The following is a 16,807-nucleotide window of genomic DNA, read 5'->3' as shown; positions in this document are numbered from 1 at the left end:
TATTGGAGGGAGCATAGTGCTTCCCTTTTCTGTCTTTTAGATCACCCTAGGAGCCATCCAGGCAGAAAGTCTTTTTTTTTTAATGTTGCCTTTGTTACATTTGTATTGCATTTGTGCTGATAAATAAATAAAGGGAGGTTCGATTCCCAGTAAGGTATGGCTAGCTGATGAGAGCTAAATAGCTTGAAAAAGATCTATACTAGTCTCCCTTTATTTATTTATCAGCACAAATGCAACAGTGTGTGTGTGAGAGAGAGTGTGTGTGTGTATGTGTATGTATGTGTACAAAAATATCGTGGGGGTAAGACACCCCTAACACCCCCTCGGGGTGTGTGTTCTGTTAGGATACAGCCTGTTGTGCCTTACAACGGCTTCTACTGTACTGCCGTAACTCTGGAGCACCTCGAGCAATTTCAACCAAACTTGGTACACAATGACTTACTGTCTGGAAACAAATACTGTGGTGGTAAGTTGTGTGTGTTTGTTTGTGTGTGTTCCAGCATAACTCTGGAACACCTCAAGCAATTTCAACCAAACTTGGCACACAGATGATTTACTCTCTGGAAACAAATACTGTGGGGGTAAGGCACCCCTAACACCCCCTTGGGGTGTGTGCTCTGTTAAGATACAGCCTGTTGTGCCTTAAAATGGCTTCTACCGTACTGCCTTAAAACGGATTCTACCGTACAGCGCTGTGGAGTTGCCATGGTAACTGGCTTCACAGTACTCCACAAGGGGGCTCCCTCTGGTAAGTGGGAAAGTCCAACATTAGAAATTGGGGCGATATTCATGGAAGGAAAGTTGGGATAAATAAATACCCAGGCAGTGCCAGGTTATTAGCTAATATTAAAATAAAAACAAAATAAAACAGAAACAAAGCATACACAGCTGCTTGGAGCATTATAAAGAGTTTTAGTGGCCAGCAGAAACTGGGCTCCGCCCCACAAGCAGCTTTTCAAAGCCTTTTCTCTCACTTGCTAATCATAACCACTGGATCTGTAAACCCAGAAAAATCATTTGTTGCTTTCCGGAGAAGCTATAGTTTAAGGGGAAAAAATCTTATTATTCCTTCATCTGCCAGCTTTGAAGTAGTCTACTCTGTGTTTCTCAATCTTGACAGCTTTAAGACTTGGGGACTTCAGCTCCCAGAATTCCCTGGCCAGAAAGGGGAATTCTGGGAGTTGAAGTCCACAGGACCGAAAGTTTCCAAGATTGAGAAATACTTTTTTTTTCCCTCTTAAAAGTATTCCTTTTCATCTGCCCCCTTTTCTTTGCCTCTTCTTTAATTCACTTTTTGCAAATGTTCTTGGCCTCAATTCTGTATATACTTACCTGGGAAGCAAACCCAATGAGTTTCGAGTTTGAGTTTAATAAAATTTGTATGCCGCCCACTCCCATTGGGACTCTGGGCGGCTGAATGAACAAAGAAGTGCTTGCTTAAGTGTAGACAAGCACAGCCCTGCCAATTTTTAGGGGTTTTCCTGCCCAACAGGTTTTATTAAGGACCCTCGTTCTACTGAATCATCATCATCATCATCAGTATAATATGCTTTATTCATTAAACATGAAACTCATCCAACTGAACATTCAAAAATGCACTACAAATACCACTGACTGGCGCTGATGGTTGATACGGATTGCTACCAGCGTCCGAGGTATCAACCAAGTACCTTCTTAAAATATAGGATGTTCTGAGCAGTGCAGTTTTTTGCAGTTCTGCTGTGGTTATTGCAGGAAGGTGCAATTTCTTTATGTGTTTTGTAAAATTCTTGGACATGGTACCAAGTGCCCGAATAACAATGGGTATCCTTTACTGGATATGTTTCATCCATAGCCGATGTAGTCCCGATGGCATTATTATTATGTGGTTAATCTTTGGTGAGATTCACAGCCTTTGGGGCTGGTTGGTAGCTCAACAGCTTGAGTCCTAACCAAGGACCTAGGAACTGTTAAGGTAACATCGGAGGATATAAGCTGTTCCAAGTAGGACAGTTTTTTGTAGAGTCAGAATGTTCAAGTCTGATAAATTTAGAATTTCCAAATAGCGAGGTAGCCCTTTAGGTATTGCTCCAAGGGCTCCAATTACAATCGGGACAACACACGATTATATTATTATTATTTTACAATTGTATCACAGCAGCCAGTTGTTTCGCCGGATTTCTCATTGGTTACTAGTCTGGCCCCAGCCAGGGGCCTAGGACGTCGTAACATATTTTCTTAATATGCGTGCAGATCCAAGCAGTGCGGCTTTTTGCATTTGACTGATGGTGATTTTGTCAATTTTTAACTGTTTTAAATGTAATTCCAGTGCTTTTGGAATAGCACCCAGCGTGCCAATTACCACTGGAATTACCACTGCTGGTTTGTGCCATAGTCGTTGAATTTCAATTTTTAAGTCCTGGTATTTTGCGATTTTTTCATGTTCCTTCTCAGCGACCCTGCTATCACCTGGTTATTATTATTAGTAGTAGTAGTAGTAGGAGTAGGAGTAGTAGTAGTAGTAGGAGCAGCAGTAGTAGTAGTTGTTGTTAGTGGCACAGACAGACAGATGTTTAGACCAGATTTGGCAATATTATCCACTTACGGAGTTCTTCCGAAGGAGCTGGGATAGAATAGAATAGAATAGAATAGAATAGAATAGAATAGAATAGAATAACAGAGTTGGAAGGGACCTTGGAGGTCTTCTAGTCCAACCTCCTGCTCAGGCAGGAAACCCTCCACCACTTCAGACAAATGGTTATCCAACCTCTTCTTTAAAACTTCCAGTGTTGGAGCATTCACAACTTCTGGATGGATAGGAAGATGTTGTGGTTTAATAATATCAAAAGTATCGTCCCAGGATGTAAGCTTTTCCCAAGCAAAGCCACCTCTTGCAATTGACTGCTGGGGATTTTGTCAATGCCCACGGTGTTCAAGGAGGCTTTGGATTATTATTATATTAACTAAGACTTCCAGACATCACCGGATTTTAAATCCCCATATATCCCAAGCAGTATGCAATTCCATAATGTTTTAAAAATGATTGCAATTCAAACTCTTCGCTCAAATTTACCACGGCACTGAAAAAGGTGACTTATGACTGTTTTTTTGCACACTTAAAAAGGTTGTAACAGCCCCTGTGTGGTCACGGGATCAAAATTCAGACGCTTAGCAACTGACTCATATTTATGACGGGTGCAGCATCCCGGAGTCCTGTTTTCCCCTTTTGCGACCTTCTGATCAGCCGTGTCCATGGGGAAGCCAGGTTAAGTGGCTCACTTAACAATGGCAGTAATTCACTGAATAACTGTGGCCAGGAAAGGTCCTAAAACGGAGCAAAATTTGCTTAACAACAGAAACGTTAGGCTCAGTTTTGGTCGTAAATTGAGGACTGCCTATATTCCTAGCAGGCAAAGGGAGAAAACGCAGCCCGTTTCACAATCACACCTTTTCCCCCAAGCCCACAAAGTAGAAAGACTAAAAATACAAAAGAAATTCAAATTTCTCAGGCTACCAACTGATGGGAATTATTTTTCTCTCTTTTGACAGATTGCCGAGATCTACAGGCACAGGCCGAGTAAGTGACCCTCTGTATTTACACTTTAAGAAAGAAAAAAAAAACATCCCAGGATTAGGAAATTGGTGCGTGTTGGCTGGAGAATTAAATATCCTGCCTTCTCTTCTCTCTCCCGGTTAATCACCAGGTGTGTGTGGAGGTTACACAAAGTTTCTGAACAGGTGTGGCATTGTGGCAACTATCCTCTTCTTGTAAAGGGAGGGGAGGGGTTAATCCTGGCAGGGTCTCTGCAGCCAGATGTTGACACAGGTAGGAGAACTCTGTTTGCTTCTTGTTTTATGGATCCGGCACCTGCAGTTAATCATGCTAAAATCCTCCCTCCTTTCTCTCTTTTTTCCTCCTTCCCCTTCCCTTCCTCCCTCCCCTCCCACTCTCCTTTCCCTCCCTCCTTTCTCCCTTCCTTTCTTCTCCCTCCTTTCTTTCACCCTCCCTCCTTTCTCCCTCCCTCTCCTTTCCCTCCCTCCTTTCTCCCTCCTTTTCTCCCTCCCTCCTTTCTCCCTTTCTTTTTCCCTTTCTCCCTCCTTTTCTCCCTCCCTCCTTTCTCCCTCCCTCTCCTTTCCCTCCCTCCTTTCTCCCTCCTTCTTTTCTCCCTCCCTCCTTTCTCCCTCCCTCCTTTCTCCCTCCCTCTCCTTTCCCTCCCTCCTTTCTCCCTCCTTTTCTCCCTCCCTCCTTTCTCCCTTTCTTTCTCCCTTTCTCCCTCCTTCTTTTCTCCCTCCCTCCTTTCTCCCTTTCTTTCTCCCTCCCTCCTTTCTCTCTTTCTCCCTCCCTCCTTTCTCCCTCCCCCTCTCCCTCCCTCCTTTCTCCTTTCCTTTCTTCCTCCCTTCCTTTCTTTCTCCCTCCCACCTTTCCTTCCTTTCTCCCTCCCTTCCTTCCCCAGACTGGATTCTTAAGTTTTTCTTTCTGGTGGGGGATACTTTTTGGAAAGCCAACCTCAAGACCCCTGGCCTTGCGGGCCGATATTGGTCTGGCAGCTTCGTTTATGGGTGGAGGTGTGTTGTTTTCCTCCTGTAAGCCCAGATGGAAGAGAATAGCTTTTGAAATACAAATAAGAGCAATCAAATTATAATTTTCCTGGCAGTAGGTGTTTATTTGGGGTCAAGTGGTTAACCCTGTATGTTGCCAACAAAAAAAATGTTGATCAGTAGGTTTGATTATAGTAGAATCTCCCCCCCCCCCCAATATATATATGGTATTTTAAGCCACAGGGGGTATATATATACCAGGGAGGGAAAAGTGGAGAGCAGTGTATTTTATTAGTTTTTGTAATTGTGCTTAGCAAACCTATTTATATGGTTTGCTAAACTAAAAAATCAAGTTGTATTAAGAGAGTCCCATTCTTCAATACATAAGTAAAAAAAATGCTTTCTCGCATTCAAATCTTTCCTTTGTTCTTTCCTTTCCTTTTCCTTTCTTTTCCCTTTTCTTTCTCCTTCCATCCTCTCTTTCTCACCGGCTATCTTTCTCTACCTTCCTTTACCTTCCTTTTTTCCCTTCTTTCCTTCCCACTTTGCTCCTTCTCTTTCTCACTCTTTCTGTTCCTTTCTCACCCTGTCTTTTCTTTCTTTCTTTCTTTCTTTCTTTCTTTCTTTCTTTCTTTCTTTCTTTCTTTCTTTCTTTCTTTCTTTCTTTCTTCTTTCTTTCTCCATCCTTCCTCTCCCTTTCTTATCCTCTTTTTCCTTCCTTCCTCTCCTTCTTTCTCACCTCTCTCTCCCTCTCTCCTCCTTTTTTCTCCCTCCTCCTCCCTCCCTTTCGCTCTCTTTCTCACCCTCTCTTTCTCTCTCCTTGGACACAGTGTCACTCTCTCTAAAACTAGCAATGGCTAAAAGCTGGGTTGTTTATGCTCCAGAGAGTGTGTGAAGGTGGTTTGCTTGTTTTCAGTCTCCTAGTCTTGTTTTATGCCCCCTTCTGTTTGCTTGAGGAACTGAAAGCTCATTTGCAAATACTTCCAAATCCAGTCTCTGGAAGGATTTGGAAAGAAGCCATGAAACCTAAAAGTACTGTTGGAAGAAATGTCCTTCTGGGTTCGGCTCCAAGTGGGGAAAAAGCCACTGGAGACATGGAGGCTGCTTGGAAAGATGGTTTTAATGGTGAACAGGACCACATGGCTTGAGCCCTGAACAGAAAAGGTGATCACATGCTTCAATGTTGGTGGAGAAAAGAGAAGGAAGAACTGAGATACTGAGTCCCTGGTTTTATGCTCTCTCTGGCCTTTGATCTTGAGCTTGTATTCTGATTGGTTGTCAGACTCCCATGGGCCCATGCAGGGGCAACTCTCTAGGCTGCGTTTTGAATCCAGGTTTGGTTGACTTCTCAGATGCCATGTGGTGAGTTGGGTAAAGGGCCAATATTATCGTGCCTTAATCCCATCACTCTGGAGCTGAAGGGTAGAACTCTTTGTTATGTAAAGTGGACTAGCTCAGGCTTTAATGGCTCATTGACAAAGTGGGGATGGGCAGGAAGCTGCAGGCAGCTATTCTGTCTTTTAAAACACGTTTCTTCCTTTTCACATCCAGAGAAATATTCTGCCTTTTCAATATTTCCTAGGATATTTCATTTTTTCTGGGAGAGGGCTGGGTGATAACTTTCTACAGTACTTTAAAAAACAACAACGAGGAAGAATCATAAATGGCACTCGGGTGCCTTTGGTGTGTCTCCTTCGCTGTGTTTTGAAAACCATGTCCAGTCATGCAGGTTAAAGAAATGTGGCTAGGCTGGTTGGGAGGCTACAGGTTTATCTTCCTTTTTTTCCAGCAAAGCCCATTTTGTTTCTCGTCGTGACCTTCCTTGTGGCTCTTCCTAGCTCTAGCAAAGACTTGGATGGAGGTCCCAAACACAAAAGCCAAAAGAAAATTGTGTATTTTCCTTCCGTGAGGAGGTTCACCAATGCATATTAAGCCATAAGCTAGGCTGTGCCACCTGTAAAAAAAAACGCTAGCTGAGTTTACAAGGAAGTTTCAAAACCGAAGCCTTCATTAAGCCCCAAATGCAAAGCTGGTTTAAGTTTAGATGTTGGCTTGCCTATTTTGTATGAACTCAATTTGTTATAATATAATGCAATGCAATGCAATATAATAACAGAGTTGGAAGGGACCTTGGAGGTCTTCTAGTCCAACCCCCTGCTTAGGCAGGGAACCCTACACCAGATAGATGTTGGATATCCAACATCTTCTTAAAAACTTCCAGTTGGAGCATTCAGAACTTCTGGAGACAGGTTGTTCCACTGATTAATTGTTCTAACTATCAGGAAAGTTCTCCTTAGCTCTAAGTTGCTTCTCTCCTTGATTAGTTTCCCCCCATTGCTTCTTGTTCTGCCCTCAGCTGCTTTGGAGAATAGTTTGACTCCCTCTTCTTTGGGGCAGCCCCTGAGATATCGGAAGACTGCTATCATGTCTCCCCTAGTCCTTCTTTTCATTAAACTAGACATTCCTGGAACTGTTCTTCATATGTTTTAGCCTCCAGTCCCCTAATCCTCTTTGTTGCTCTTCTCTGCACTCTTTCTAGAGTCTCCACATCTTTTTTTACATTGTGGTGACATCGTTGTGTTGGTTGATGGCTCGTAATGTAAAACCCCAGAAAGGTTTTTGTGGAATTTCTGCCTCTTGAAAACCAGCTGTTCCTTGCAGAAGACCCCGCAGAAGAGTTCCCCCAAAGTTTGGAGGGAGCAGCCATGCCAAAGCTGCAATTGGGAAACTTCCAGTCTTTTAAGTTTTGACTGTCCTGGCTACCCACAGTGGAATTAGGCTTGGGTTAGGAAACTAATGCACATTCTGGCATCTGGGGATGGGGGTTCAAAAGCACATTCTGGCATCTGGGGGTTTCCAGGACAAGGGGAGGGGTCTTTGATGAGAAGGAAATTAAGGAGGGAGGCTTAATAAATCTACAATATTTGGATGCTAGGGACAAGCAAATCGTAAGGATGCTGAAAGCTCCATTCTGCCCCCCAGTGGCAACAGGAAGCAAAACACATGTTTGGCGCCTGATTTTTACAGTATATTTTTGGAGCTAAGGGAATTTAAGTCATCTGCTCTGTAGAGATTCTCAAGTCATCCAGGTCCAGGTTGTCCCAAAAGTGCTTTTTCTTCAGGAGGCAATTGGAGTTTTCTTGGTTTTTTTTTTCCTTTTGAAGATGTTTCGCTTCTCATCCAAGAAGCTTCTTCAGCTCTTAACAGGATAGTGGGGAAATGGAAGGATTTATATTCCTTGCAGAGAGCTGGCTCTCTGCGTACTTTTAGAGCAGGGGTCAAACTTTTTAAACAGGGGGCCAATTCAGACTGTTAGGGGAGTGAACCGGCTGGGTGGCTAGGTCATGTGACTGGGCGGGTGTGGCTAATTTAACAGGCCATTGACCAATGCACACAAATTAAACTGCAATTTGTTTTGCTCCTGGGGGTGTTTTTATTTGCTTTTGTTTGTATGTGGCTCTTTTGATTGGCCTTTCTTTTTACTAGATTTTTTTCCCCAGTTGTTTAGAAATCTAGTGGTCCAGTTCGGGAAACTCAGTTTTGCAGGAATTCTCAGCCCCAAGGAGCTTGAGAAATCTCTCTTCTCTCTCTCTCTCTCCCCGTCTCTCTCCCTCTCTCTATCTTGTCTCTTTGTCTGTTTCTCTCTGTCTCTCTGTATGTCTCTCTCTCACTTTTCTCTCTCTTTCTGTCTGTCTCTCTCTCTTCTCTCTTTCTCTGTCTCTCTCTGTCTCTCTCTGTATGTCTCCCTATCTTCTCTCTCTCTCTGTATGTCTCTCTTTTCTCTGTCTCTTTCTGTCTCTCTCTGTCTGTCTGTCTCTCTATCTTCTCTCTTTCTCTGTCTCTCTCTGTCTCTCTTTCTGTCTCTGTCTGTCTGTCTCTCTATCTTCTCTCTTTCTCTGTCTCTCTATGTCTGTCTGTCTCTCTCTTTCTCTGTCTCTTTCTGTCTCTCTGTCTCTCTCTGTCTCTCTCTGTCTGACTGTCTGTCTTTCTGTATGTCTCTCTTTTTTCTCTCTCTCCCCCCTCTCTCTGTCTCTTTCTGCCTCTCTCTTTGTCTGTCTCTCTGTCTCTCTCTGTATGTCTCTCTCCCTCTCTGTCTCTCTCTTTCTGTCTCTGTCCCTTTCTGTCTCTCTCTCCCTCTCTCTTTCTCTCTCTCTTTCTGCCTCTTTCTCTTTCTCTCCCTCTTTCTGTCTCTGTCTCTCTCCCCCCCACCCCTCCCTCTCTCTCTGTCTCTCTGTCTGTCTATCTCTCTTTATCTTCTGGAGGGGTGTGTGTGTGTGTGTGTGTGTGAAAAACAGGCCAGTTTTGGCTTTTTTTAAAGCCTCCTTGGGCATCTGTCCGCCCCATTTTTCACCTCCCCACCTCCAACAGCATTCTGCAGCCCCAAACCGGGCAAAAACAGTCCATTTTTGAGCCCAAAAACAGGCCGTTTTCACCCATTTTTTTGGCCTCGTGAAGCTACCTTCCCCGCCTCCAGAATGTCTCTGCAGGCCAAAATTTTTGGCCTTACCTTTCAGTTCCAACCTGGGGGGCTCACAAAGGTAAGTCCTGTGCTTGGCTGAAGGTTGGGCAGGGCGACGTGGGCGGGGCAGCATTGTGGCCCTGCGCAGACCAGATTAATGGCTTTGGTGGGCCGCAGTTTGAGTGAGTCAAACTATTCTCCAAGGCACCTGAGGGCAGGACAAGAAGCAATGGGTGGAAACTAATCCAGGAGAGAAGCAACTTAGAACCGAGGAGAAATTTCCTGACAGTTAGAACAATTAATCAGTGGAACAGAAGTTGCCTCCAGAAGTTGTGAATGCCCCAACACTGGAAGTCTTTAAGAAGATGTTGGATAGCCATTTTGTCTGAAACGGTATAGGGTTTCCTGCCTAGGCAGAGGGTTGGACTAGAAGACCTCCAAGGTCCCTTCCAACTCTGCTATTGTATTGTATATTGTATTGACTCATATTTTGGAGGGTCGTTGAGGCCACTTGGAGGGTTTTTTCTGTGTCCTCAGTAGCGCCAATGGTTCCTGTACTCTGCAATTTTTGTCCCCTCTGGAAATCCAGAGAAACTTAATGGGATGGGAGGAGGAATGGAAAACAATTGCAGACCACAAGAACCAGGAGCACCAACTCAGGTGACCCTGAGGACACAGACAAACCTCCAAGTGGCCTCAAGTACCCTCTAAAAGGATGCAAATGACCAGCTGTCTGCAAGGAATATCAATCCTTCTGTCCCCCACTATCCTATCAGAGCTGAAGAAGCTTCTTGGATGAGAAGGAAAACCTCTTCAAAGAAAAACCAGAAAGTCCAGTTGCCTCTTGAAAAAGCACATTTGGGGGTCTCCGTTCATGTGCTAGAGACATTATGAGGCTTGGCTTATTATTATTATTATTATGGGGCTTGGCTTATTACATTGGCTTATTATTATTATGGGGCTTGGCTAATTACATTGGCTTATTATATTATGGGGCTTGGCAAACTCAGTAATTAGGATCTGGGATTCTGTGGCTTAGAGCTGAGATGGTGAGCCTGTGGCACGCCGATGGCACAGCCCTCTCTGCGGGCACGCCAGCCCTCATCCCAGCCCAGCTGCACTGTCCCTGTGTGCATGCTTCCTGGCAGCCACCTGCTCTTAGGGTCTCTGCCATACATGTGCGAGGGACGGATGCATGCAGGACACGCAGGCACGCATGTGCAGGGATGGGGCGCATATGCGGGGGGGAGCCCACGTTGCATTTTGGGGCACGGGGTGTGTGTGTATGTGTTTGGGTCCTGGAAGGCCTCCTGCAAGAACCTGGAAGCCAGAAATGGGCAAGGGGGGGCGTGGCTCGTCCGCACCGGGGGGCGTCTTCATGTGCACCTTGCATTATGGTTCCGGGTGCTCGAGCACGCTGCAGCACACATGCGCATACGCTTTCGGCTCGCTGCAACAAAGAGGTTAGCCGTCCCTAGCTTAAGAGTATATCGCCGAGTCGAAACAGGTTAAAACTCGTGAGTTTGTTATCGTAACTGGCGACATTTAAGGGACACCTGAAGGCAATCCAGCCCAGGGTACCTTCTACCTTCTTTCAAATTTCGCCTGAGAATTGTTTTTTTTTTTTTAACTTCTCTTCGGTTAAACATTTTCTTTCCTCTTTTTTTAAATAAGTTTTTATTTTTATCCTCTGATATACCGTATAGTTACAGGTATACATTAACGTGGTTATTGTTCTTATTCATCTTTATCACTTTTACATATTTGTTTTTTCCATATGAAAGGTTAAAATATACATTCTGGGTTGCTTTGCTTGCCATCCTGTACACCTATTGTCCCCATCGTGTTTTTTTCTCCTTTTATTTTCACCCTCCCTCTCTTCTCTACTTCCCTCCTTCCTCCTCCGCTTACCCTTTCTTTTCCTACTCCTCTCTTCTCCTCCTGCCCTCTCTCCGTCTCTTTCAGTGGTGGGATTCAGCCGGCTCGCACCTATCCGGGAGAACCGGTTGCCAACTTTCTAAGCAGTTCGGGGAACCGGTTGTTGGAACAAATCTCCTTTTGTTTTTTTCCCCCCATTTTACAAGGCTAATCTTGTAAGGAAGGCAGGAAGGAAAAATTCTGGTGTGGTTTCTAGCCTAGTCTTTATTGCCCTGCTTACAGAAACTGCCTCTCCGGTTTACCCTTATGACATTGTAAAAGCGAAGGCGAAGCGCCCATCAACGTGAGTGATGTTGAGTTGGCCACGGTCACATGACCACCGAGCCACGCCTACCCAGCTGGTCATTAGGGCAGAGAACCGGTTGTTAAATTATTTGAATCCCACCACTGGTCTCTTTCTATCCTTTCCCTCCTTCCTCTCATTTCCTCTTTCTTCCTTCTCTCCCTTTCCTCTCTCCTCTCTTCCTTTCCTTTTCTATGATTGTGGTTATCTCTTTTCAACTCCGAACTGGTGTATTTTTGGGGTGGTATTCCTGCAAAACCTGTTACAATTTTATGCTTATCCTTTCCTATCCCCTTTTCTTCATTATCATGTCCTAGCTATTTTTTCCCCCCTCGATATCTCATTCTTGAATATATACTTATATATAAATACATTGATTTGTTTGTTTGTTTGTTTAGTAAATTTATTTATTTATTTAGTAAATTTATTTATTTATTTATTTAGTAAATTTATTTATTTATTTAGTAAATTTATTTATTTATTTATTTATTTAGTAAATTTATAGGCCGCCCAATCCCGAAGGACTCCGGGCGGCTTACAAAGCGAAAGAGAAATTACTAAAAAATAAAACAATTTAAAAACATCACACATGTACCCAATCTAATCGGGGTTGGACCCCAGCAATGAAGTCAACAGCCCCAGGCCTGCCGGAACAGCCAGGTTTTAACAGCTGTTCGGAAGGCCATGAGAGTGGGCAAGGTCCGGATCTCTGGGGGTAGCTCATTCCAAAGGGTCGGAGCAACCACAGAGAAGGCCCTCCTCCGGGGGGAGGCCGCCAGCCGACATTGTCCGGCTGACGGCATCTGAAGGAGGCCCACTCTGTGGGATCTCACCGGCTGTTTTCTATTCCCCCCCCTTTCCATTTAAATAGCGTCATGTCTGGGTTCTGGTTAAAAAATTTTCAATTTTCCAAATGAGTCTTGTTTCGTTTTGAATTATTAGCCCAACCCTTAGATGGGGGCCACGATAACAGATTAGGAAACTTTTCCTAGAGTTACAACAACAAGAGGTTGTTGTGTCCCCCACCCCCCCACCCCTGTTTTTGCAGCAGTTTGAATTAATTCGGGAAGGGATCCTATTCATTTTGCCCCCCCCTCCTTTTTTCCCATGACAAAGGAAGGATCAAATCTTGCAGCTGTGACAAGCGAAGGAAGAATGCAAGCCAGTAGCTCGTCTCCATTCCTTTTCTGGGAATTTTTATTATTCCCGAGCTGCTTCCTGGTTCCCATGGAGGAATCTAGACAGACTTCAAAGGCTAATGAAATTTTTTAATTTTATTTTTTTTAAATTGCCTAGTTAATGCACTTGGCCAGAGGTCTCTCTCTCTGTTTTCTCTTGCCAGTGACAGTGGCTTTTATTGGGAGTCAATTCCCGACTCTGTCCATTAAGCGGAGCGATGGAGGAGGCCAGCTTGAAAAAAAGGACTCCATTTACAAGGATGAGTGGGGGGGGAGGCAGCCCATCTCATGCCCTGTAAAGAGAAGGGAGGGGCTTCGTGCTGCATACAAGGAGGCTGATCAAGAGTGGTGGTGTGGGGGGGGGAGTGAGAGAAATCTGAATATCCATACCCCGAAAGATTCGGATGCTTGCAAGGGACTTCTGCCAACTTCGGGGTAGGGTCTTCTTGGCAATTAATATTTTTAATGTTATCTTCTTTCCTGTGCCCAGAAATTTGGAGTTTTGAGGCAGGTGGGGGGGGGGGGAAACCACAGAAGAGATAGGAGGGTGGTGAGCGGGAGCCTCACCAGCTCCGTGCAAAACCACTAAACCCGCTCGCTAGCGTGAAGATGCGGATAAAAACAGTAAAGTCATTATAGATCGTGGGAGATTCTGTTGTTCAGGATTTGCTTTCTTTTTTACAGCAAATCAGCTCTGGGCACATTCAAAAAAAAAAAATCTGCATATTGTGAGTCAAGAGGGCTGGTGATTTGGGGTTTATTTACAGGAAATCTTGGCAGACAAACAACTTTTTTTCCTCTAAATTAAGATGCTGGGATGGAGGGAGAAAGCTTTGGTAGGCTGTGTTTGTGTCCGTGAAGGCGCGGTTTGTGTGTATTGTGTGTGTGTGTGTGTGTGTGTGTGTGTGTTTTGCCACTTGGCATTGGTGGGCTGCCTCCAAGTCTCCTTAATCCCAGGAGCGTGTTAAACGCTTAGTGACAGTTTCCTAAGAGCAATTGTGGGCTGTGGGCTGTTTTGGGGAGGGGTCCTCGCTCTAGCACGTTTCCCTCCCCCCCCCCAAAATTGCCTGCTAATTAAACCATACTCTCTGTAAGCTGGGAAATCTGTGCGAAACGGTGAGGGCTTTTAAGACGTGGGCAAGTATTTTGAACTTTCCTTTAATGGCTGCAATTTAGTTTAATCAAACTTTGCATTCAGTTGAAGCTACGAGGGGAGCATCTTCATTCCAGCGAAAACAGCTTCATTCTTGATAGTCTGGGGCACCGATTTGGTTTTTAGGGAGGATGTCAAAGGAAGATAACAAGATCCAAGATCCCTTACCGAGTGGATTTTAGCTGATTTAGGGGCATGGCATGGTTTACTTCCTTTAAGGCTCACCTGAAATACCTAGATTGAACAGCCAAAAAGCAGGTGCAGACAGAGATTCAACAGAGGATTTGGGAGGCAAGTAAAAAAAAAAAAAGCATAGCAATTAAAGTATTGAAGCGGGCAAGAGACGATGGATAGATATTTCTCTTTTTTGTTGTTGTTCTGATTTGCTTTTTCTTTTCTCTCTTTCTCTTTTTTCCCTTTTTAGGTAGGTGACATGATTAGAAGTTTGCTAGGATAGAAAGGAAAGGAAAAGCCTTTTAATAAAGGCTGGCATGGCTAAAAGCTAGAATAAGTGATAGAAATAAGAAAAGGGGGGGGATATTAGTGCGTACGCTTTTATATAAAAGTAATAACAAGGGAGAACATGGAATAATTGAATAATGACAGATTGCAACCTAATATAAATGTGCATCATCATTAGAAATATGTAACTTGATTGAATGTAATAATTATGATTAACTTTATTCGTTTTATTTGTATTGGAATGTATGACACCCAGGGGACACACTGTCCACGCATTGATTTGATATTTTATTTTATTTTATTTTGTCAAGCATGCATAAGATAACAGAGATAAGTATAAACATGATTATGAATACAGGAAATGGGTGCGAATAAAAGGGGGACAGTAGGGACGGAAGCAGTGGTGGGATTCAGCCAGTTCGTACCTATTTGGGAGAACCGGTTCTTAACTTTCTAAGAGGTTCAGAGAACCGGTTGTTGGAAGAAATCTATTATTTTTTCCACACTTTACAGGGGTAATCCTGTAAGGAAGGCAGGAAGGAAACATTCTGGTGTTGTTTCTAGCTTAATCTTTATTGCCCTGCTTACAGAAACTGCCTCTCCCGCTAACCCTTATTATATTGTAATGTTGAGTTGACCTGAGTAATGTTGAGTTGGCCACGCCAACACAGTCACATGACCACTAAGCCCCGCCTACCCACCTGGTCATTAGGACAGAGAACCGGTTATTAAATTATTTGAATCCCACTACTGGACGGAAGGCACGCTGGTGCGCTTATGCACGCCCCCTTACAGACCGCTTAGGAATGGGGTGAGGTCAACAGTAGACAGTTTAAGGTTAAAATTATGGGGGGGGGGGTTGGCGATGTAACAACGGAGTCAGGTAGAGCATTTCAGGCGTTGACCACTCTGTGGCGGAAGTCGTATTTTCTGCAATCGAGTTTGGAGCGGTTTACCTTGAGTTTGTATCTATTGTGTGCTCATGTATTGTTGAGGTTGAAGCTGAAGTTGTCATTGACAGGTAGGACGTTGAAGGGAAAATTTTATGTACTACGCTCAGGTCAGACTGAAGGGGGCGTAGTTCTAAGTTGTCTAAGCCCAAAATTTGGGCTGGGGGCATAAGGGGATTCTATTGTGGGCAGAGGAGCGGAGGACTCTTCTCGTGAAATACCTCTGGACTCTCTCAATTATATTAATGTCCGATACACAGTGTGGATTCCAGGCAGTTGAGCTGTATTCGAGAATAGGTCTAGCCAAGGTTTTATAAGCCCTAGTTTGCAACACAATATTACCAGAGTAGAAGAAGCTTCCCAATATTCGGTTAAAGACTCTTAATGCCTTTTTGGCAATGCTGTTTTCTATTTTTTGTGGGAGGGGAAAAAAAAGATGCATTGTCCCAGGTGCTATAAAAGCTTTTCAGGTGGGCAAAGTTCAGAAATACCCACTCTGGCTGGAGGTTGCAAACTTAGGATCCCCGTGAAAACTTAACGAAGAGTTAAATTGAAGGGTTGCGGATCCGAATTTGCCCCGCTCTTAAGGCAGAATAATATTTTGCTTGCTTGGGTTCGGGACGAGAAAAGCCACGAAGGGTTTATGGGTGTGAAGCCCACTTTTTCAAAATTGTCTTCTAGATTGGTGGACACCGTGAGCAATGGAGATTTTTCCCAGTCCGGGACACGAATCTACACCTGGAAGCGAAGACATTCATCTCAAGGTAGGAGGACCCATTTTCTACTACGGGCTGAGAGTGGGGAGCAGCGGATCACTTGCTCCGAATGGCTCCCTGCTGCAACTCCAGCAGGCCAAGTTTCTAGTCCTCGTGGTGGCTTTGCAGTCCTCGGCTTCCATGTGGTTGGATTCACCTGTTGTGGCCCGCCAGCAGAGCTGGCAGCAGATTTGGACAGTGTGGAGTTTGGGGAGGAAGATGGGCCAGCCCTGGAGTCTGGGGAAGGCTCTGATGAGGGCTCTGTGTCGGAGGCAGAGAGGGGGCCAGGGCCATCTGACAGTTATCAGCTGCCTTCGGAGTCGGAGATCAGTGAGGCAGAAGTACAGCTGGAGTCTGTTCCCAGGGTGCGCATGCGCAGAGCTGCCAGGAAAAGGGAAGATTTAAGGAGTGAGTCGGGAGTAAAGCCCAGGTGGTGGGTGAATGGCCCCTCCCAGAGGAAATAAAAGAGGAGCGAAAGGGGAGTGGAGTTTGCAGGAGACCATTAGTTAATTGGTTCATGACTCTCCAAGACTCCTGGCCAAGTTTTGCAGCTATCGGCCTGGCAGCTCTCCAAGCCAGATAAGATCTGTGACCGTAAATCCTCCCTCGAAAGACTTTGCTGGATGTGAATGAGCAGAATTCCCAGTCAATGAATAAAAGGGTTTTTTGTCAAGACACAGAATTTGCTTCAGGCTCTTGGGAAGCCACTTTAGGTTCAGTTGCCCTCCCTACCATATCTCGTTCTTTGTTCCAGGTGATCAGTTTACCTTCCCCTCTGTTGACGATGAAGTGATTTACGATGATGTCCCTTGCGAGAAAGTCGATTTACAGCCGTGTGGTAGGCACACACTCCCCCACGCCTCTCTTTCACACGTCTCCTCTTCGCTCAAGATCACACCATTTTCTTTCCCTCTCCTTCAACATTCTTCCTTTCTGGTCACAAATATTAACTGTCTTGCTAAAATGATCTTCGGCAAAGATTTCTTGCAACAACAATAACCTCCGTAAGGAAGGAGGCTTAATAAATCTACAATATTTGGATGTGAAATCAGGACAGAGAGAGAGACAGACAGACAGAAATAAGAGAGAGACAGAGAGACAAAGACAGAGA

General features: G+C 44.5%; 1 protein-coding gene across 6 annotated transcripts in view; it reads left to right on the top strand.

The window, feature by feature from the left end:
• ARHGEF10L (Rho guanine nucleotide exchange factor 10 like) overlaps positions 1-16,807 on the top strand; it is a 96,904-nt gene that overhangs the window by 14,940 nt on the left and 65,157 nt on the right. For 5 of the 6 annotated variants that reach the window (XM_087702308.1, XM_087702303.1, XM_087702304.1 and 2 more), the window contains exons 4-6: positions 3,529-3,556; positions 15,623-15,705; positions 16,451-16,534. In XM_087702308.1, coding sequence (XP_087558434.1) covers positions 3,529-3,556; positions 15,623-15,705; positions 16,451-16,534 — 195 coding nt within the window. The remainder of the gene's footprint in view (positions 1-3,528; positions 3,557-15,622; positions 15,706-16,450; positions 16,535-16,807) is intronic. The other variant, XM_087702305.1, reaches the window with a different exon arrangement.

This window comes from Thamnophis sirtalis, unplaced genomic scaffold (genome assembly GCF_051295495.1).
Source record: "Thamnophis sirtalis isolate CommonGarterSnake01/CBP01778 unplaced genomic scaffold, rThaSir2_p1.2 scaffold_15, whole genome shotgun sequence".
In the NCBI taxonomy this organism is placed as follows: Eukaryota; Metazoa; Chordata; class Lepidosauria; order Squamata; family Natricidae; genus Thamnophis; species Thamnophis sirtalis.
This window is presented reverse-complemented; position numbering and strand designations above follow the sequence as displayed.